Source organism: Apus apus, chromosome 17 (assembly GCF_020740795.1).
Source record: "Apus apus isolate bApuApu2 chromosome 17, bApuApu2.pri.cur, whole genome shotgun sequence".
Lineage (NCBI taxonomy): Eukaryota > Metazoa > Chordata > Aves > Apodiformes > Apodidae > Apus > Apus apus.
Genome location: NC_067298.1, coordinates 4,747,016 through 4,768,309, shown reverse-complemented (window position 1 = coordinate 4,768,309; position 21,294 = coordinate 4,747,016). Strand labels below are relative to the sequence as shown.

The 21,294-nt window shown below is 49.9% G+C and overlaps 1 protein-coding gene, 1 long non-coding RNA gene and 1 other non-coding gene across 5 annotated transcripts in view; all 3 read left to right on the top strand.

Annotated features, from left to right (window-relative positions):
• Positions 1 to 599: 599 nt before the first annotated feature.
• On the top strand, positions 600 to 16,126 carry LOC127391623 (uncharacterized). Of its 2 annotated transcripts, none has more exons than XR_007891092.1 (4): positions 600 to 727; positions 13,546 to 13,793; positions 14,652 to 14,798; positions 15,514 to 16,126. It is a non-coding gene; the product is annotated as an uncharacterized LOC127391623 (long non-coding RNA). The 2 variants fall into 2 exon arrangements; XR_007891093.1 differs by lacking the exon at positions 600 to 727 and adding an exon at positions 11,900 to 12,370.
• LOC127391977 (small Cajal body-specific RNA 16) lies at positions 785 to 958 on the top strand. The gene has a single exon (XR_007891157.1). It is a non-coding gene; the product is annotated as a small Cajal body-specific RNA 16 (non-coding RNA).
• A 1,768-nt stretch (positions 16,127 to 17,894) lies between the features above and the next one.
• Positions 17,895 to 21,294, top strand: part of SEC14L1 (SEC14 like lipid binding 1) — a 42,205-nt gene continuing 38,805 nt past the window's right edge. Inside the window, exons 1-2 of one of the 2 annotated variants that reach the window (XM_051634535.1) lie at positions 17,895 to 17,984; positions 20,064 to 20,154. In XM_051634535.1, coding sequence (XP_051490495.1) covers positions 20,092 to 20,154 — 63 coding nt within the window. In that variant the 5' untranslated portion in view covers positions 17,895 to 17,984; positions 20,064 to 20,091. Of the gene's footprint in view, positions 17,985 to 18,999; positions 19,373 to 20,063; positions 20,155 to 21,294 lie in introns of those variants that run through there. The other variant, XM_051634533.1, reaches the window with a different exon arrangement.

Sequence of the window (21,294 nt, the reverse complement as noted above, 5' to 3'; positions counted from 1 at the left end):
GTGTCGTGCATGCCGCTCTGGCCTCCGCTTCCAGCTCGGTGCGTTTCTGGCCCTTCCGCTTCCGGCTGCGCGGGGCCTCGTGAGCGGCCGGGCCGGGGGGTGCGGGGGTGGGGGCAGGATTGGGGGTGAACTGGGGGGTGGGGGCAGGATTTGGGGGTGGATTGGGGGGTGGGGGCAGGATTGGGGGGTGAATTAGGGGGTGGGGGCAGGATTGGGGGGTGAATTGGGGGGTGGGGGCAGAATTGGGGGGTGAATTTGGGGGTGGGGGCAGAATTGGGGGGTGGGGGCAGGATTGGGCCGGCTGGGGGTAGTGGGGTTTGGGGGAGACGCGGCTGCAGCGCTGGGTGGGGCGCGAGGGGGGCTTGGGGTGTAGTTTGGGGGGGGTAGCTGAGGGGCAGGGGATGGGGTTGGGGGGGGGGGTTGGGGGTGGGAGCAGTGTCTGGGGAGGTGGGTAGTGTCTGGGGGGGTTGGGGGGCCAGGGGGGTGCGGCCTAAAGGGGTGGAGCGGGGAGGGGGCTGCGTGGGCAGGGGCTGTGCGGGGGGTGATGGGCAGGAGGGGAGGGAGGGAGGGGGGGGTTGGGTTAGACCAGCGGTGTTTGGTTTTTTTTCTGGTGAATTCTCCCCGAACTCGGGGGTCACAGGGTTTGCTGCTGGGTCCTGCTCCAGGGGAGCCCCAAGTGGGGAGCACTGGGGGGGGGGGAGCTGAGCTGCCCTGGGGGAGCTGCGAGGTGAGAACCGGCTGAGGGGGGTGGTCCTGGGGGGCTGGAGGGGGAGGAGGGTCTGTGCAGGGCTGGGGAAGGGCTACTGGGCTGTGGGGCCAGCAGGCCCAGCCTCGTACCAGCCAGCCCCCCCCCGTGCCCCAGAGCAAGGCCCGGGCTGCCCCGGGCTCATCCCGTGCAGTACCAGGTGTGAGCATCAGTGCAGCCTTTTGGTGCTCATGTATGATGCTGCAGACACCTGCATCCCCTCTGGCCCCGGGGAGAACAGCTCTGGGCTTGGCTTCTTTCACCTTTACTGGATGTTCTTTGGGCCAGCCATGTGCCCTTGTGGCCAGGAAGGCCAGTGGCCTCCTGGGGTGGGTTAGAAAGGGGGTGGTTAGTAGGTCAAGGGAGGTTCTCCTCCCCCTCTGTTCTGCCTTGGTGAGGCCACAGCTGGAATGTTGTGTCCAGCTCTGGGCCCCTCAGTTCAAGAAGGACAGGGAACTGCTGGAAAGAGTCCAGGGCAGAGCCACAAAGATGATGGAGGGAGTGGAACATCTCCCTGATGAGGAAAGGCTGAGGGAGCTGGGTCTCTTGAGCTTGGAGAAGAGGAGACTTAGGGGTGACCTCATCAGTGTTTACAAATATGTTCCGGGCAGTGTCAGGAGGGCAGAGCCAGGCTTTGTTCAGTGATGTCCAGTGACAGGACAAGGGGCAATGGGTGCAAACTGGAGCATAGCAGGTTCCATGGGAATATCAGGAAGAACTTCTTTCCTGTGAGAGTGACAGAGCCCTGGGACAGGCTGCCCAGAGAGGCTGTGGAGTCTCCTTCTCTGGAGACATTCAAACCCCCCTGGACACGTTCCTGTGTGATGTGCTCTGGGTGCCCCTGCTCTGGCAGGGGGTTTGGACTGGATGGTCTTTCCAGGTCCCTTCCAACCCCTAAGATCCCGTGATTCTGTGATTTTACAGACCCAGAAAGCAGAACTTAGATCTGTTTTTTTCACTTGTTTTATCAGGGGTGCTACCTGAACTCCAAAGCTTTGTTCCCCATCTAGTAGGTAATACTCATCAGGTGGTTTCTGCACCTGAGCAAATTGTGAGGCTTGGTTGGCAGCTGTGTGCTTGCTTTGCTCTCTCGTTCCAGCTGTGATTTTCTTCACTGTTTGGTTTTTCTCCTTTCAGCTGGGGTCACAGCTCAGGCCAGCACATGTTTTAGCAGGCATGGAGAGGGGAGCAGGGAAGTGCTGGGAGCACCACAGCCAGCCTGGCTTCTGACAGAAAAAACAATAGCAAGTGCTTTTCCTGGTGTGGGTTGGGTGATGTTGCTGTGGTCACCCCAGATGGCTGCTCTGAGCACCCACGGAGCTGTCAGACTGTGGGAGGAAGAAGGTGCTCCCTAAACCAGCTTTGCTGTCAGGCTGTGTTTTGCTGGTGGCTGCAGCTGATCTGCTGCTGAGCTCTCACACTGCAGTTTGGGGCAAAATTTTGCCCAGGGAGGTCACAGCAGCACACATAAGTTATTTCCCTTGCACTAATTTTGCTCTTCCCTGGGTTACAAGTTGGTATTTTCAGCCACGTGGGCTGTCAGCACAAAGCATTTGAAGCCTCACTAGGGTGACTGCAAATATCCTGACCTTGGTAGCACTTGGAAAATGAGATGTAAGTTTGGGATGTAGAAGCCAAATACAAAGTTTTCTAGATTTAAAACTTGTCAGGTTTCTAATAAAGGAGGGGCAAGCTGGATGTAAGGCAGAGAAGTATCTTCTAAGCTTGAAGAATCTTCATTTTTAAAACTTACATGATGGAGGATTTTCCTCTCAACTAACTAGTCATCAATAAAGCATTTTCTCATGTCAGTTAACATGCAGTGTAACCATTTGCAGGAGGGCTGTGGATCAGGAGCAGTTTGTGGCAGCCTTGTGGGGTCAGGGACTGCCTGGCACACCCTGAGCAGCTCTGACTGTCCCCAGCTTCCCTGCAGCTCAGTGTCCTCCCTGCTTGTTTCTTTTTAGGTGGTGGAACTAGAAGATGACCCTGCAGGATGGTGAGAGTGCTGCCCTTGCAGGCTGCTTCTGTCTGTGTGGTCTTTTTTAGGTTATAGGAAGTAGTTTTGCCTAACGAGGTGGCAAACATGAATAAAATCCAGTTCTCAAAGTTGATTTCCTTTGTATTTCATACTTGGTGTTGTGTCTGAGCAAAGCAGAAAGGTTTGTAATGTGCTAAAAGTGTGGACACAGACAAGTGGGCATGTAGAACCACTGCACTGGTGCTCTGGGCATCTGTAAGGGGAATTCCATCTTGAATCCAGCAGTGCTGAAGGGTTTGAGAGCATCTCCTCTTTGTGCCAAGCTCCCATCGCCACTAGAGGGTGTGGAGCTCCACGGAATGGTTGAATTTCTCTCAAACTGGAAAACCCAGAGACTTTCTTTATCTGCTGGGGTGAGATGACGTTCCTGTTGAAGATCCCTGTGCTGTGTTGGCAGCAGCCCAGGTTGCTTACACAACCACCAGCTGGGCTGCTGTGAGCTCCAGGTGATGATGCTCAGCCCTGGCCAGTGGAATTATTTGTGAGCAAGGAATTATTTGTGAGCAACGTGCCTGTGTGCCCAGGAGGAGGCAGCTCTGCTGTAGGTTTGACACTCTTGGTCATCAGCTCCAGTGCTGGTACCTGGGAGAGGTTGTTTAGATGGGTCAGCTTGCATGGGCCAGGTTTCCTTCTACCTGATTAGTAAAATGCACCCTTGCCAACAGCAAGTAGTAGCTTTTCAGTTGCCCTACAAAGAGCCTGGCTCCTAGACTTCCATTCAGGAGTAGAGGGAATTTCCACTCGACCTGCCAGGCTCTCTCAGTGTGCTGGGAAGTGCAGTGAACTGGTTGCTGGGTTGATACGGGCTGGGTTGTGTTCCCTGTGCTTGTAGGAAGTGCTGCAGAAGCTGCTCAGCTCCTGGTGGCCGTGCTGGCTCCTTGGCTGAGCACAGGATTTCCTCCTCAGAGAGGCAAGGCTGTGCCCAGGGCAGCCCTGGAGCTGCTTTGCTCTGCCTTGTTTTCAAGGAAATTCTACATCTTTTTGACCTTTTGCCTTCTGCAAAGATAACATCAATGTTCTCTGTGAAGGTTTTAATTCCAAAATAGGTCAGCAAGGTGTCGGTCATTGTGTACCTTAAAAAAACAAAGTGCTTTTCCCTGGCTTCTGAGGGATGCTGTGTCTTGCTAAGCTCATCTGCACGTGATTGCCAAGTGTACAGTCCAGGGGCTGAAGTCAGGAGTTGCAGTGCAAGCACTGTTAGGGTAAAAGCCTCTGCCTGCTGAGGTCTCTGCTTGACCAACATGCAAAGTAGATTAGAGATTGTAAACAGCCTTCATTTGAGGAAAGCACAACCCTGGGAGAAGTGGGTCAACTCAATATCTGGGGCTGTGTAACTTGCAAATTGTGCTTAAGGATGTTATTTATCAGCTGAAATGATTCAAATTGCTTTGTAAAATTGGTTTGTGGCTGCCTAGGGCAGGGTGAGGCATCCCCTGTCCCTGTCTGCCAGCTCCAGGGCCTCTCATGGCCTCGGGAAGATGGCTGTGACTGAGTTTTCTTATCCAGTGTCCATTTGATTTTCCTACAGCTTGAAGCTGCTGTGAGCCTGAGAATTTATTGCCCTGACAGTAGGTGAACACCAGTCAGTGTAGGTATTGCATGGCTATGTTGTGAAGCCTGTGCTGTTTTACTAGCCTTGTCCACTAACTGGGCAAAATTAATCCCTATTGTTGTTAGCTCCAGGCTCTCCCAGAAGGGAGATTGTTTTGAACCCTGTGGTCAGCAAGGTGCTTGGCCCCCTCTCTCTCAGTGCTCTCTCTTGCTGTGTGAAGGTGGGTAATGCCAGCTTGTCTTTTCCAGGGATTTCATATGTCCCCAGCAGGTCTGTGCTGGGCAATGTGAGGGTGGCTGAGAGCCCTGTGTGACTTGCAGAGGAACTCAGGAGAGGTGCTGAGGGTGTGGGTGTCCGTGTGTCTTCAGCCTGGGCCCCAAAGAACAGCTCATCTCAGAGTGCCCGAGTCTACAGAGTGATGAGGATGTGCTCCCTGCCCTGCCCATGAGCCAAAAGGGGGTGTGTGTTGTGGGAGCAAGGCCTTTCCTGCCATTCTTTGGCAGGTCCCAGTGCTGGTGGCCCCCAACGTGCTGCTTTACCCTGCCCTGGGGCAGAGCAGTGCCCTCCCTGCTCATGCAGCCCCTGCGTTTCTGCAGCTTCTGATCCATCTCTGGCTCCATCAGTCCACTTGAAAACAACTCCATGGACAAGAGCAGCTCGACTTCTGTGGGTGGGTGGGCTGCCCAGCTGCAGCACCTGACCTGTTTTTCAGCCCCAGGCACCTCAGTTTCCCTCTGATCCTCTCCTGCACTTTTGGGTCCCTTTCCCAGCACGTGGGTTTTCTGTGCTGGTTTCACCCTGTGCCCTAACATGGTTCCTCTGGCCACTCTGGGGACAGGAGCAGCTCCAGCAGCCCAGCACCACAGGAAGGGAGCTGCACTGACTGCTGTGCTCCTCCCAGGGAGCTGACACAACTCACTCTCCTGGCAGAAAAGCATTTTATTGCTGCTGGAGGTAGGATCTGGGCCAGCCCACAGGAGGTCCTGGTGGGACCTCAGCCTTTTGGCAGCATCCAGCTCTCAGGTCAGCTCTGCAGGTTGGGGAGCTGCAGCCTCACTGGCTCTGCCTGTCCCAGCCTGCTGCCCCTGCACAGCCTCCCAAATCCCTCCATTTCTGATGGGTGAGGTCATGCTCTGCACCTCCCCTGGCTTTTTGGAAACAATTTTGCCCATTGTGTCTTTGTGGGGGAGGTTGGGATCTGTGCTCAGCTCTCCTGCAGTGAGCACAGACACTGCTTGCAGTCTCTTCTGCTTCTAGCCACAGAACTGGGTTTTTTAATGACTTCTCAGTCGTTGTTCTTACTGCAAGGGCAAATCCTGCTGGACTTGAGGCCCTGGAGATCTTGCTGCTGAAGGTCAGCAGTGCACAGCTTTGCCAGCATCTGGTCCCCACAGGAGCTGCCCAGCAGTGCTGCCTTCATGGCAGCCAGATCATCACAAAAATGGGTACGTGGGCTTTGAATGCAGGATGGCAGAGTCAGGGCACTTGGGTTTCAGGAAATAACTGCCCTTTCTGACATCCAGCCCATTCCTTTCCCCTGGCAGGAATGTGCCCATGGCTGTGCAGAGTTGTGGTTCTCGCTGAACATGAGGATCAGCCCTGGCTTGGGAGCATTCATGAGGAATGACTTGCCTTTTCAGATGTCAGACTTCTTTGGGGAGAAGTAAATCTCCAGGTCAGGACTGTTGGACTTGGGATGCAAATTCTCTGCAGTAACTTTTTTTTTTTTTTTCTGTTATGGAAAAAGAAAAAGGGGAAAAAAGAAATGTCTCCCAGTTGGAGGGCTGTGGTTGCAGGTGCAGTTGGAACAGTCAGAACAGTCAGCGCCCTGTCTGCTGTGCTTGCAGACAAGGGTGATAAGAGACAGTGCCACACACAGCTCTCCAGTGTGGCCTGATAAGGAGGCTTGTGCTTGATAAAGCCTGTATCATCCGCTGGGCCAGAGTAGCCATGTTCATCTTCTTTTTGAGCTAATGGGAGCTAAATGGAAAAAAGAGGAGAACTGGTCTTGGGGAAGGTGGCACTGGCTGTCAGGCTCCTCTGGGCAAAGCTGAGTGTGAGGCCAATGGCTTTTGCTTGGGTGGAGAGGGCACTGCAGGTCCTGTGTGCTTTCCAAATGCTGCTGTTGGAAAGGTCTTCAGAACCAGAGGCCCAGCTAGAATTAGAAGGTGAACTGTTCCCTCCTCATCAGCCAGTCCAAGGCATGGAGGACAAGGCAGAGCCAGCCGCCTCCTCTGATTCTCCACATCAAATTAGGCTTCCAAGCTGAGTAATTATGCACTGTTTCTAGGCAAGATTTAAGCAGGTTGTTTGTATTGAGGGGATGAGGGTTCTCCTTAAATAATGAATCCAGGTCATGGAGCCCCAGTCTGGCTGTGTAATCCCAGGCTGAAGGAAGCTGCTGGGGTCCAGCAGGGTTGGGACATCGTGGTGCTGTGAGTGTTTCCTCTTAGAGTCCTTGATCCCAAACCCAGTGCTCTAGAATGACAACTTCCTCCATTTTCTTTGAAGGTTCTGCAAAAGAAAGAACTCCAAAACCCTCTGATTTTGGCTTGGTTTGGGGTTTTGGTGTTGGAATTTCCTGTGGAATAGAAAAACCTGGACATGGCCAAGGGGTGGTAAGAGCTGTGGAGGTAAAGCCTGCAGGGAGGCACCCTGCTCTACTGGGCTCCTGTGGAATCTGTTTTGTGTGCTCACCTGGCTTGTTTGTTTTAACAGGTCTGTGCACAATGTTCTGGATTTAAAACATGTGCCCTGTTCCCCGAGTGAGAGGGAAAACCCCTTGGGATGGAGGGGAAAGGACCTGCTGCTTCCTGCAGGCAGCTGCAGCAGAGAGGGGTGCAGAGAGGGAAACCTGTGGGCACCCAGGAGGAGAGGATGGATGGAAGTGCCCATCCCCTGGCCACGGGGTAGAACAATGTCCCATCCTTCTCTTGAGACATCTGACACTGAGCATTTTGCCTCCTCCATGCAATGCAAAAGAGCAGCCAGTGCCTTTGGCTGCCTGGGGGAGCCTGGCTTACTCCCATTGTATGGATTGGAAAAGCAAGATTTGTGTGGCCCATCTGGTGAGGCCCCTTTGTGCAGAGACAGAGCAGCCAGCTGCCCCTCCTGGTGCTCTCCCTTCCTGGAACTGAGGCCTGAGGCAGCTCTGCAGGGGCATGAAAGGGATGGGTCCCAGCTCCAGGATGGGGAGACCCGTGGGACTGCAGTGCTGATGGGGCAGTGGAGCTTGTGGAGCTGTGCAGGGACAGTATTTTCCCTGCACCCCTAGTCCCTCCTTATCCCTCACTGAGCACGGCCTTTGCTGTGCCCCATACTGGGCAGAGCAGAGGGAAAGGACCACCAGGACCATGGTGGATGGTGTCAGTGGTGCCAGAAGCCACATCCTAGTGTGCCTGTCCCAGCCTGGGCATGTCAGGCCCAGGAGCATCAATGGGAGGTAGGTCAGAGTCTGAGTGCTGGTGCAAAGCCAGCTGCAGAGCAGCAGCCAGGGTCATAACCCAGCCAAGCAAATCCTCCATCAGCTGAGCATGAAATGGATATTTATGTGTGCAAGCACCAAATCAGTCAAAGGAAAAAGGAGGAAGGAGGCAGAGATGGTTTTGTATGTGTGCTCATGTTTTATCAACTGCAGACAGGCCAAACCCTCAGCTCTGGGGCCAGGCTGGGAGGAAAGTCAGACCCCAGGAAAGCGGAGCAGGTCCTGTGTGGGCAGGGGATGTCCTGGCTGCCAGCAAACAGGGCTGGGGGTGGGCAGGCTAGGGCAAGCTGGTGAACCGTGGGGGAAACTGCTTTGATTTCCAGAGCACTTCCCATCAAGTGCCTTGCTGTGGAGGTGGCTTCTCCCCTTGCCCTGTAGCCACAAGGCTACCTCCCTCCTCTGCCAGGTCAGTCCTGGAGAGCCAGCCAGGAGCCAACACTGTGTGGCCACACACTGGGGACCTGGCCAAGCTCTGAGGCCACCTTCTGCTCTCCTGTCCCCTGCTCCTAGTTTGTGCTTAGGCTGGAAAAGCTTTGAGGTCTGTGCCTGGCAGGCTAGGCCTTGAGCTGGGACAGGACTCAGTTCATGCTGGCAGCATGTTGTGCAAAGTGCTGAACTCCACATTGTTGGAAGAGGAAATGCCTGTGCCTCTGCTCTGATTTGTACAGGAATTGAGAGCATGGAGATTTGGGGCCGTGGCCACTTCTGCTGGGTAAACAGCCAGAGAACTGTCTGGTTTCCACCTTTCCTCCCTCTCCACCACCCTTTGAAAGGCTCCAGCAGCTCTCTTAAAGCGTGACATCTGGGAATAGCACTGGCAACCACCAGCCCAGCCCAGATCCTTCCACTCAGCATCACTCAGCCTTCAGTGAAGGTTCAGTGAAGAAAGAGGCTGCTAAGAGGCTGCTTTTAGCTGCTCCCTTGAGAGCTGTTTTTTGGGCTGGCTGTATTATTGGTTTTCCTTCAGCACCAGATAAAGTCCTGTGTTCACTGGAGGCTGCAGCAAGGTCACACTGCAGGACCCTGACAAGGCTGGGTTTGGCAGAGTGGGCTGGGTACAGCCTGAGCATCACTGGGGTCCTTCATTGCCCCCTGTGCCAGGACTGCACGGCAGGAGCTGGCCTGGTGTCAGTCACAGGGATGAGTTGATGGAGGGAGGGGGCAATCAAAAGTTTAAAATTATCTTTTTTAATCTGTAGCTAAGAAATCTGCCACTGCTCCAAGGTGGACCTTCCAGCCAGGGGTGAGCAGGCTTAATTTGACAGCTATTTCTTAAATATTTAAAAAGCTGCCTGGAACAAACTGAATGCTTCCGAGTAGTGACCTAAATTCCACTTGCTGTAAATTTCATTAGAAAGTGGATTTGTGTGCCTGCCAGGAGCAGGCCACTTTGCAGCTTCATTGATCTGCCCAAACCATGTGCTGTGCAAGTGCCTTCCTCAGCAGATTTTTAAAGAGCTCACTGCTGCATGTTACTATCCCAAAATGTGGCTTTTTTCCTTGATTTTTTCTCCTCCTTTCCTCTCTTGTTATTTGTGGGCGTTTGTTTTTTTTTTCTTTCTTGTGCAAATGCATCATTTGTTCACTAATCACATTGCATCATTAGCTGCACAGAGTCATCCCACCGGCTGCGTGGGCAAGGAGTTAGCAACTGGGAGGGAAAATGTCACTCTCCTTCAGCTCACTTGATGTGCTTTGCTCTCAAATCCCTGTTCCCGTGCTGTGGAGACCAAAGACTTAGCAGGGCTGTGTGGGCTGGCCCTTGGGGGCTGCCTGCAGGTCTCTGCTCTCCAGAGAGGTCACCTGTGGTTCTGACAGCCCCTGTAGAGTCCCAACATGAATAATTGTCTCAAAACACCCACAAACTGGATGTGATGCTCAGGTAGGGTCCTCATTCAATAAGCCACCTGGACCCTGTTCTCACAAGGAGAGCCCCTCATTTGGTAACCACCCTGAGAAACTGGACACTGTCCTTGCAAGGGGAGCCCCTGCTTTGGTAGCCCCCCTGATAAATGGGGCACTGTCCTTATTTGAGAAGGAACAGTGGCTGGCAAGAGGAGCCCCGTGGAGGCAAAGTACCACCTTGGAAAGACCACTCTCCTCTTTAAAGACAGAGCTGGATGCAAGGGTGGTAATACCTTTCCTATCCCCTCTTTCTTCATCTCTGTCTCTCTGTCTCTGTTTTTAACCTTATTCTTGGCACATAAGGGTAACATCATTTCTAATTTTGCTCAGTTTTTCCAGTTGCAACCTGTTGTTTTGAGAGCAGTTTTCCTCAGTTCTGCTGGTTGTAATCTGTTGCTTTGAGAGTGAGATTGTTGTGTGGATTTTGACAAGCTTTCTAATCTTACTCAAGTTTAATTTTGTTTTGTACAAGCCTCCTGGGTAATGGTCTTACACTGCACAGAGAATTCCAGAGGTTAATCTCACTGAATGGGTTGTTAAAAGAGATTAATTAGGAGAGGAGGATTGGATCCAGCCACACGTAGGCTCCTCTCTGAGAAGGAGTTTAGAAAGCAAGGGGGTTCAGTCTGAATCTCCCTGGGTCTAAGGAGCTCTACCAGTGCCCACTTTGTGGGATGTGTCGTACCTGCACTGTGGGACATGATATTTAATTGGTGTCCCCACCTCTGGGGAGCCGTGCCCACCCTGTGGGATGTGACATCCCCTCAAAGAAGCTTCCTTCCCTTCTGTCCCCAAAGCGCTGTCTATCCCTGTGCAACCACGGCTTCAGATCTTGTGGAGAGGTGTGATGGTAGCACAGATGGCATATGCTGAGTCTGAGTAGGGAAGAATGCCTGGGGAGATGTGGTACTGCCAGACCTGTGGCTGCACGAGCAGCTGCCAGGGCAATCTGGTTTTAAAGTGTCAGGAGAGTCACCAAAGCAGCAGTTTCTCTCTGCAACCCATGAGAGGGTTAAGCGAAAACCAGAATTGCTCCCTATCTCCTTCCCGGTGCTTTCTGATCTCCACCAATGGAGCTGAAGATGGGGGAGGATTTGTTTTCTATATTTAGCTTTGGAGAAATTGCTATAACTAATCGGCTTTAGGATACTGGGCTCTCTCTTTTATTTTATCTTTTTCTGTTGCTAAGACCTTGTCATGTGGCCGAGGACTGCAGCTCGCTGGCGCTCTCTCTCTTTGCTGGGCTCAGGGTTTTTTTTTTTTCATGGAGTCAATTAATAACCCGTAGAAATAACACCTCCAGCTGTTCCACTTGCAGCTGCTGGGCTGGAGTCTAATTACCCAGCCTTGGATCCCCAAATCCTGCTTTGCATGTCAAAGTGCCAGTGAATAGGAGCAGGCAGAGGAGATGGCAACGCCAAAAAGGAATGTGGGTTGGGGTGCTATTTTTAGCCTTTTCAAGCCAAATGTAAAAAGACCCATAGGCTGCTTGTGTCCTGCTGAATCTGATCCTGTGCACAATATTGTTCCCATGGCATAGCACAGCAGCCACGATGGGTTGGGTTTTATTTTTGGCAGTTAGCTTGCCTACATTTCAAACCTCCTTCTGGGTTAGTTTGAGCAGTGCTGTGGTGATGGGGCTGAGATCCCCCTCTCAACGAGGTGTGTTTTTGCAGTCACCTGTAGTTCCGTGTGTGCTGCTGAAGGTGCTGGTGTGGCCGTGACAGTGATGGGGAGGGAAGGCACAAAGCTGCTCCCCCAGTGCAGAGCTCACATCTCAAGAGTGGTGGTAAAGGAGTATCCCAAGTCCCCTCAGAAAGTCCTTTCCTACCATTTGAGACAGAAAATTAATTTAGCTGGAGCCCTGGTGCGTATGTAATGACCTTTCACTGCTCTCCCTCTCACGGTATCCTGGCTATCTTGCACCCCCTTCTGCTCCCTCAGCTGGATCTCATCTTTGGGAGAACCTGCTGGGGAGACTTCTCCTCTGCTGCTCTGGAGCCTGGGGTCCTGCCTCTGCTCGGCTGGTGCTGCCTCAGCTCCCACCACTGCCACATTCATCTCTTGCCACCTCCTGGGGGCTCAAGACACCTCTTCCTTCTAGCTCCCCGTTGAAGTGGTGCAGCAAAGGCTCAGGAGATCCCAGGTGCAGATGGGATGTTGGGGATGGGGCACTGAGGGAAGCACTGAGCTTGTTTCCAGTCTCTGGTTTTTTGTAGAGTCGTACCGGGAAATACCGGTTCTTTTCATCATTGGGCTCTTGTTTAATTCAAACTCAGGCTGGTTATGACCAAAAGCAACTCAAAGAAAACAGCTGTTCGTTAGCTAATTTGAAATACTTAGTGGTCACACTAAGGCTGTAGCTACCAGCTTGAAACTATGACTGCAAATAGGCTTCCCGTGCTGCAGATCATCCCCTTCATTAAACCAAGTTATTCTGAGACTGCTATGGAAGCTCCCTCAGAAACAACTCCCACACATCGCACTTGCACAGGGGTTGCAGAGCTGGTGCTTGACTCAAAAGGCAACTCTACCTCTTCCTTCTCTGTTCAGGCTCCCCCTGCCCCATGATGAGAGCTACAAGACCCAGGAGGTTTTAAATACATTGTCTCTCATCCCTAGAGAGATGGAGCCAAGTGCTGGGTGGGTGTCCCTTCAGTGGAGCTCTGCTACCACTTCACTTCTGCAGGGATGGAGGATGCTGTCAAACTGTTTTCTCTTGTCTAGCTAAGGGATTGCAAATGTGGCTTTCCATCACAAGGTACATTAGCCAAATTAATTCCAGGACAGAGAGTCAGCTAGTGGTTCTTGGGGCCGAGACAGACTAATGCTGCAGCCATGTCAAAATCAGCAGAACTGCTGCTTGCAGCGTGCCAGCTTCCTGGATGCAGCCAGCCCTCTGCTTAGCAGTGCCCTCCATCTCACACTTCTCAGGAGTAGTGAACTTGCTGGAATCAGTGACACAGACAATTAAATTGCAAGGAACATCTGTCTGGAGACTGCACTCCCCGTTCAGGCTGCAGCCGCTGCGAGTGGGTGACATTTTTGATGCGTCTTGCCCACTTTCTTTCATCTCCCAAACACAGGCAGGCCTGTGGAGCACAGGAAGGTTCCTCCCCCGTGACAAGGGAAAAGAAATTAGCAAGCAGATCGAGCATGTATAGCAAATAATGAGATTGCCTTGGATACAGGGCTGGAATTCGTGCAAAGAATTCTGCTGATGGGAGAAGATAAGCAGCATGTCTATGGCCTGCAAGTAGCGTCATGAGACGTGTGTTTCTCGAGAGTCTTCTAAGAGATCCTTGGAGGAAGGCTGATCCACAGTGTGATTTGAAAAATGAACCCTGAAATAGCTATGCTGGTAGTTATTTTGGTGTGCCAGTGCCTCATAATGATATGCCTCATTTTCCTGCAGGCACAGGAATAAACTCTCCATATCAACAGTGAAGCAGCCACCCAGGCAGCTTGTCCTGAGCTCCAGGGAAAGGTGCAGTGTTTGTCCACGGGTGCAGACCCAGTACTGGTAGAGTCAGTGCAGACTTTAAGAGTAGCTGGATTCATGGAATACTTGAAATAATAACTGTTTCATAGTAGTCCTCATTAAAATCAATCAATCAATCAATCAATCAACATCTTACAGGCAAAGAGGGACAAAGTTTATGCCCCGTGAGCGACCCAACTGCTTGATTCAACTCTTGTTGAAGTAGATGAGAGTGTCTGTACTGTCAGAGACACTGGGAAGAAGGATAGTAAACAGCCTTTGTTTTAACTTTTATAGGAAATATACTCAACCTTGCATTTGTTATGTCTCTTGGCAGACTGCTACTTTTCTAAGGATTGAAAAGTGCCATGGAGAAACTGATTGGATCCAGGCAGCCCTTTGCTGGACTTCAGGAGATGACAGGTTCCAGGCGGGTCCCCAGCAGAGGCCCACAGCTAACAGTGATGTTTCCAAAGGCACTTTACCACGTCAGGCATTCCCAACAGCCCAGTGAATCCTCCCTTGCTTGCAACTCCAGCTCCTTGTGTTAAGAGCATCTTCACCAAAAGTAAAACGCCCCAGCAAGTAAGTTACCATCCAAGCATTTTTTCTTTATATTGGAAAAAAGGTGAGGGAGAGGGGAAATTCCCTTTGGCATTCTGTCCCCCCACCATGCCACTTCCTGATGTCTGAGGCATAAAGTAATCCTGTGAGAGCCCCATAGGGTGTCTCCCCCTTGTCACACTCCCCCAAGAAGCCTGTGCTATCGACCTTTTTGGGTGTTACAAACATCCAGCCTGGGTGGAGTGCTGGATTTTATGCTTCATCCAGAACACACCCTCCACTAGCTCCTCAGGCTGTAGTTATTTCTGCACTAACAGCTTCCCCTGCACCACCTGCCCACTTCTGCTTTAGCACTGCACTGCTTAGGAGGGTGACACTGAATTCCATGCAGGAAGCCTCGCCTGGCTACGAGCTCTGCAATGATGTGAATAAGAGCTGGGAAGCTTTCCACATGCTCATCCCAATTCATGTTATTTTATGAATCAGGACTTAATCCTATTTGCCAACGTTTATCTACGTAACCTCTGCTATGTCAATGGTGCCTGTGCTCTCATGTCAACTGCTGGAGCCCACGTGCTGGCAGCTGGTGTCTCTGGCCAGCTCCCAGCCTACAACTCAATTTTCCTATCAGTCACTTGAGAGGAAAGGAAAACAACATGTTTCTGACTGTTTGTGGCATCAAAACATAAAGGGCTCCAGTCTACAAGGTCATTTAAGGCTTTTCTACACTGTGACACAGGAAGTTCAGATAAATCAAAGAATGGTATCAAGTTAATACACATTCACTGACACTACAGTAAACTAAGGCTGGTTTAATCCTGAATAAACATCTTGGCACAGGAGTTTAATGCCTTCTAAATGTCACCTCTCTGAACACAGGCTGATCCAGAGATATTTTAGCCTGTTTCCAATCTTGTCAATGGTGGAAAACTACCACAGAGCTGGTGTTTGAGAACAAGAGGATCACCCTGGGAAGGAAGATCTCTGCTCTGCTTTCTCATGCTGATTTACTGTGGAGCTTTTCAGGTAGCATTTTGTGAGCCTCGACATTTCTATCTATATATTGGGATTATTAGTATCTTCCCAGCCATGACAAAGGGCTTGTAGGATCTCCAGAGACCCATGGAAGGACTTCTGTCCACCATTTCCCCAGTATGGGCTATACAAGGAGCTTTTAAAAATAAGTACAGCTATTAGAGATGAGCACGTTCAGGTATGTGTCTGGAGGATTCGGCTTGGGTGACACAGTTACTTTGGTATTAAAAGGAAAGGAGTGGAGGAATTCAGACCACCTCATCCCCAGCAGCACCCCACACTGGCTCCCTAAACTGACAAGGGAAAGGGAAAATTGTGACACCTACTTAAATACCTATAATGCTTTTAGTAAGAACTGTGTGTAAACCAGAATCGTATGTCCCCAGGGCACAACTCTGTCCTATTACCTGTTTGTCAGTCATCATGCTTATTTCAGCTGGAAATGTTATCACTTTGGAACTTTCTTCATTGTTTTAAAGGTTTAGGAAGCAGGGATTTATTTTAACATAACCAGTGTTACATAAAAAAATTCAACCAGCTCAGCTGGGACTGATTTATTAGGGAATGGCTCTTGAACTTCAGTCTTTCTGAACTCAAAATCTCATTCCTCTTTCATGTACTTTTAATAAATGCACAGCTTAGCAGCAAGATCTTGAATGAACATGTTCTCTCTTGTTAAAAACTCCCAACAATCTCCTCTCTTTAGTACAAAAGCTGAGAAGCTGCTGGACAGTAAGAAGCCAGGATCACTTCACTTTTATTCACTCTCTGGGATGCAAACAAAAGAAACCAGAGCAAGTTCCTGCCTGCTGAAATTCCAGGGGCTCATACTGAATTACAGCCTGTAGGCACTTTGAATCTTTCCTTGTATGCATCAGCTCGGCACTGCTCCCAGGCAACTGTACTTTAAGTTAGTTATTAATAATAAAGGATAAACTACCAACAGTTCTCATTAATTTCCATGGTAATATTGCCTGAAATGAGATAAACTACTGGGCTTTCAGTTGTGTAACCACAGCTCGTAACATGAAGGAATGCAATCCAGGAAAAATGTTCAGATGGTGGAGAGTGATCGGCCTTGCGTAACCTCCCTAAAGGCCCAACTTCCCCTCGTATCTAGCAAGCTGCACTCCTCATTTTCTGAAAATTTCCAGCCTCTGTCCTCCAGGCTCCTATCTTCAGCATGCCTCACAGCATTCCTTAAGCATTCCACCCGCCCATCTATTCATTTATATCCCTTTTAACAATGCACTGCTAGAGCTTCCATAAAAGAAAACGTAACTGGAATATAAACAGTAAGAGAACAATTTCAAAACCTATTACTTTCCTTGTCTGTGTCTATCTTGTTAAGATTATTGCTTCTGGAGAAAATAGGCAAGACACCTACCACAGTTGATTTAGACATTAAATTATGGATTTTCCCCTTAATGCTTTCACTCTATCAGTAAACCCTGAATACCTTAAAAAGCCCAAATAAAGCTTTTCTGGTGATATGGCTGTTTCGTTAGGTAGAATAGTGGCAGTCAGTAAGAATTAAATCATTTCCCAGCATCTAAAGAGAGAAATGTTATTAACAAAGAGGAATCTGAGTGGGAGTAAATTCCTCACTCTGTTACGCTGGTTGGGATTATATCTCAGGCTTCCAGAGCAGGAAAAGGATGTTGTAGGCATAATGGCAGGGAATACCAATGAGATAACTAAATCTAATTACAGAGGTACTAGATTAACTAGTTAACTTCAGCTACATGAAGGCAACTGGCCAAGTGCCACAACAGAAACCAGATTCAAAGAAATAATTTCTCAACATATTAAACAACTTTGTAACGACAGATCAGACAACTGACTATTCTTCACTAACTTGAAGAGACACATGGTTTGTGTAATGAAGAGCTGTAGATGAATCACTCATTAACAGTAACCACAAATTCAGCCTTCCTAGAGAAAGAATTGCACCAAAAGGACAGGATAATGACCCTAGATTTTACTAGAAAGTTTTATTTTCTGAGGGAGTAAGCCAGTAATAAAACATGTTCTGGGTAAACAAGTTGCCTTAATAGAGTCATTGAAGGGAACCAAGGCGTAGGCCCCTCATTTTCAAGTCCTTATTTTAACACAGTTTGTGATACACTGGTACTGTACAAAAAAAATATAATAGTATTTCTTGCTTTTGATACCTCATGGTTAAACCATGGCCTAGGATAGAGCTCTTTCAGCCATCCCACACTGCCAAGCACCCCGGGCTGGGTGACTGGCAGCCAAAGAGAGGCGAGAGGCAGAAAGGTGCTACCACCGTGGGTGCCAAGATCCCGCCGGACAGGGCAGAGCTGGGCACCTGCTGGGCTCCCTGTGGGTGCTGGCGCCCCAGCCTGCCTACCTCCCAGCTCCTGGGACAGGCTCTGAACCTCCTCAGGTAATTAGCTTAAACGGGGTAACGACTTACTGCTCGATAAGGGTACTTTGTCTCTGGAAATACCATCTTGTCATCCTCAGCTGCAGCCTTTTGCCCTTTCAGGAGAGGTAAAGCTGTGGCCCAGCCAGGTCTCTGGGCCAGTTTCTCTGCTGTTCTGGCTCCCCCAGCCTGGCACCGTCACCCTGAGGCGCCCAGCGATGCCACCACAGCTGCCCCATCCCCCCCAGCAGGCTCAGCGTCCAGCCCGGGCACCTCCGCCTCCTCACGCCTCCCTGCCCTCACCCCCTGCTTCTTTTCCACCCTCGGCACCCGCCCTGAGCCCCCGAAGAGCCGGGAGCCCAAGCAGACCTGCGGCCTCGACTCCAGGAAGGACGGATGTGCCAAAACCCCCTGCACTGAGGCGGGGTGGGGAGGGGCGGCAGATGAGGGGTTGAACACCGGAATGAAGCTCAGGGAGGCTGAGAGAACAGAAGGGGACGGCCACGTCCCGCTCCCCAAGCCCCTCAGAGCCGGGGGGGGGTTGCACGGTCTGTGCGTCTCTGAGGAGACGCGACCCCCGCACGGCGCATGCGCAAAGCCCGCCCGCCAACCGCCCGGCGCATGCGCAGAGCGCCCCGCCCCCGCGCTGTCACTCCCAACAATAGGTTCCCGCCCCGCCCCCCCCCCCCCCCTCCCCGGCCCGTCCCGCCTCTCCCGCCGGACCCGGCGGCGCTGCCGGCATGAGAGCGGCGGGAGCGCCGAGCCCGCAGCCCGGCCTGACGGCAGCGGTAAGGTTCTCCCCTCTCTGCCCTTCCCTCCTCTCTGCCCTTCCCTCCCCAACGCCCCCTCCCCTCCTCAGCCCCCGCCGCCGTTGCTCGGCCCCTCGCGGCGAGTTTCCCGCTGCCCGGCCGGGCTGAGGGGGCCGGGGGGGGTGACGGGCCTCGGGCCGGTGACCTCGCTCCCTCCCCGGGGCCGCCCCGGCCCGCTCCCCTCAGGGTCCGGGCTGTCCCCAGTGTCCCCGGGAAGGGACCCGGCGGGGGCCGGGCCAGCCCTGAGAGAAACGTTGAGTTTCTTTGTTGTGTAACTCTTTTTTTTTTGGCCAAAGATTAGATTGTTGCGGCTGGTTTCTTCCTTTCTTCCTTTCTTCCTTTCTTCCTTTCTTCCTTTCTTCCTTTCCTCCTTTCTTCCTTTCCTCCTTTCCTCCTTTCCTCCTTTCCTCCTTTCTTCCTTTCCTCCTTTCCTCCTTTCCTCCTTTCCTCCTTTCCTCCTTTCCTCCTTTCTTCCTTTCCTCCTTTCTTCCTTTCCTCCTTTCTTCCTTTCCTCCTTTCCTCCTTTCCTCCTTTCCTCCTTTCCTCCTTTCTTCCTTTCCTCCTTTCTTCCTTTCCTCCTTTCTTCCTTTCCTCCTTTCCTCCTTTCCTCCTTTCCTCCTTTCCTCCTTTCCTCCTTTCTTCCTTTCCTCCTTTCCTCCTTTCCTCCTTTCCTCCTTTCCTCCTTTCCTCCTTTCCTCCTTTCCTCCTTTCCTCCTTTCCTCCTTTCCTCCTTTCCTCCTTTCCTCCTTTCCTCCTTTCCTCCTTTCCTCCTTTCCTCCTTTCTTCCTTTCCTCCTTTCTTCCTTTCCTCCTTTCCTCCTTTCCTCCTTTCCTCCTTTCCTCCTTTCCTCCTTTCTTCCTTTCCTCCTTTCTTCCTTTCTTCCTTTTTCTTTCTTTCTTTCTTTTCAGGTGGTTGTATTTTTGTCGTGCGTTATTTTTGGGGCTGTTTTGTGTTTTTTTTTTTTTGTTTTAACGGCAGGGTAGTCACGGGTGAACGACTCTCTTGACTGGGATGTCGGGTGAACTTTTCTTGTGACTTTCGAATTCATTATTGGCCGCTTCTCTGAGGAGCTGCGCTGCCCCAGCTCCTTAACGCTTTCCAGAAGCTCTCTAGATAACGTGAGGACGCATTAAAAACAACATATAAATCAATAAAACCAGCACTGGCTTCTTACAACAAACCCGTTTTCTCGCTGAAACGAGCCTGGCCAGCAGCCCGTGGTTTCATCTCCGAGTGCTGCTGCTGCCAGTGTGTTTTCAATCAACATAATTGCATTCGAGAGAGTTTGGGTCCAACACTTTGCTGAGGGAAGCAGACACCGAGACGTTGGAAGAGCTCCTCTCTTGTTCTGCGAGTGATTCTTTTTGGTTGGTTTTTGTTCTGCTTGTTTTTTTTTCTGGCCGCATATTGGAATGTTTGTAGCTTCTCGCAGTTTTTCTCCCCAGCTGTCTCTTTAAGTTTCTCTCTCAAAAGTCTTAATCACTTGGTTTGGAAATGCTGAAGGAATGCTTTCCGTGTGCTGTAGTGATCCACCTCTTTTTCTTTCTTGCTGAAAGCAAGAGTTTGTAACGTTTGGTATATTTTTTTAACCTTTTGTTTCTTTTTTTTAACTTTTTTTTTTTTTTTTTTTTAAATTAAACCAGCCCCAATTCAGAATTACCTTATAACCAGCCCACATACCCTGCAGGGAGACTGGGAAGTGTTTTTCTGCCTTTAGCTTTAGGTATGTGTCAATATTGGGTTCTCAGCACCAGCCCAGGAAGCCTCACCATCCATCCTGATGAGGAGTCATAAAGCCTGTGGAAGATCTGTTACTAAAACTGGGCTGCAAATGTGCTAATTTTGTCTCATCTTCTGAAGAAATAAGTCATTCCTGACAAGAAGATAGAGAGCTTTTTCAGGGCCCTGCTGCATCTTCCCAAAAAAAAGAGTCATCAAGGAATTGTGAAAGATTTCCTGTAGAGTTGCTAGCATGGTATCACACACAGAATAATTGTAAGAAAAGATGAAAAATCACTTCCTACGTTTGACATATGGTTTTAAAAATTTCTTTTTCAGGTTTGAGTTGCTCTTACCAACTGCAACAATGGTACAGAAGTATCAATCCCCCGTACGGGTGTATAAACACCCTTTTGAGTTAATTATGGCTGTAAGTATTATTTTTTGCTGTTATTTTTCTTCCCTGGCAGTTCTTGTGTTGCTAAGTAGTCACTGGGCTCTGTTTGGTAGGTACTGTAGAATATACAAATCTGAAACTATATGCAAAATATGAGGGTATGTGTTTTGATGGTTTCTTCTCTACAAGGAGTATTTTTTCACATTGTGTGTTCTCTTCTTCTCCTGAAGTTTAGATGTAGTTAATAGATTTATTTTAATGTTAGAGCAAAAGTGGGCTCAAAGAGTTATTTCCCAGTTGATTGCTGGGAGCAATCTATTCTAGCTTTGGAGAGCACATTGAGTACATTGATTAAAAGATTGTTGTGGTTGCATCTTTATCTCTGTAGATTTTACAGGACTGGAGAGCACAGAGCCACAAAAGCAAGGATAAGCCTCCAAGGAAAAGGAGAAAGTGTTCTGAGTATTGGTGATAGTTTGGAGAGGAAAGAAAAAAATACTGCTATGAAGGCCAGATAAATGAACAGATGCACTTTTTGGGTGCTGGGCTGCTAATTTGTGCTTTAATGTTACAAATAATATTAATAAAAAAATAAATCCCAGTTAGATTGCCTCTTCTCTCTCTCTTTTCCTTCCTGTTTTCCTTTAGAAAACAGAAAGGAAGTAGGTATTTGACATTTTAAATTATATTCAGCCAAAACTACAGCTGTGTGGCTCTTGGGAGATAGGAAGAGCAGTTGAGAAGAGTAGTCAGGTCAGCTTCTACCTGATAAGAGCAGTTTACACTAAATAATAATCTAAATAGTACTTGTTTTGTTTCATTTGCTGAAAATATTATGTTTAATGGCTTCAGAGGAGAGTTTGAATAGTGTTCATAGTGTAAATATTTAGATAGATCACATGGTTTGAAGTGCAGAGTTCCTTACAGAAGTGATCTTTCACAGTCACAGGGCAAAAAAGGATTCAATTACTCTAAGAGGAATACTTCAATTTCATTTTATCTTATTTCTGGAACTGTACCCAATGTTACACGTGCAGGACTTGCTCTTGCAAGCACTTAAAGGCAGAGAGTGGTTATTTCATGAGTGATGAAAAATCTGTGACAAGTTGAAGGTCTTTTAGGACCTTACTGCACTTACAGCTTGACTTCAGATGGTTTCTAATATAAATTTGA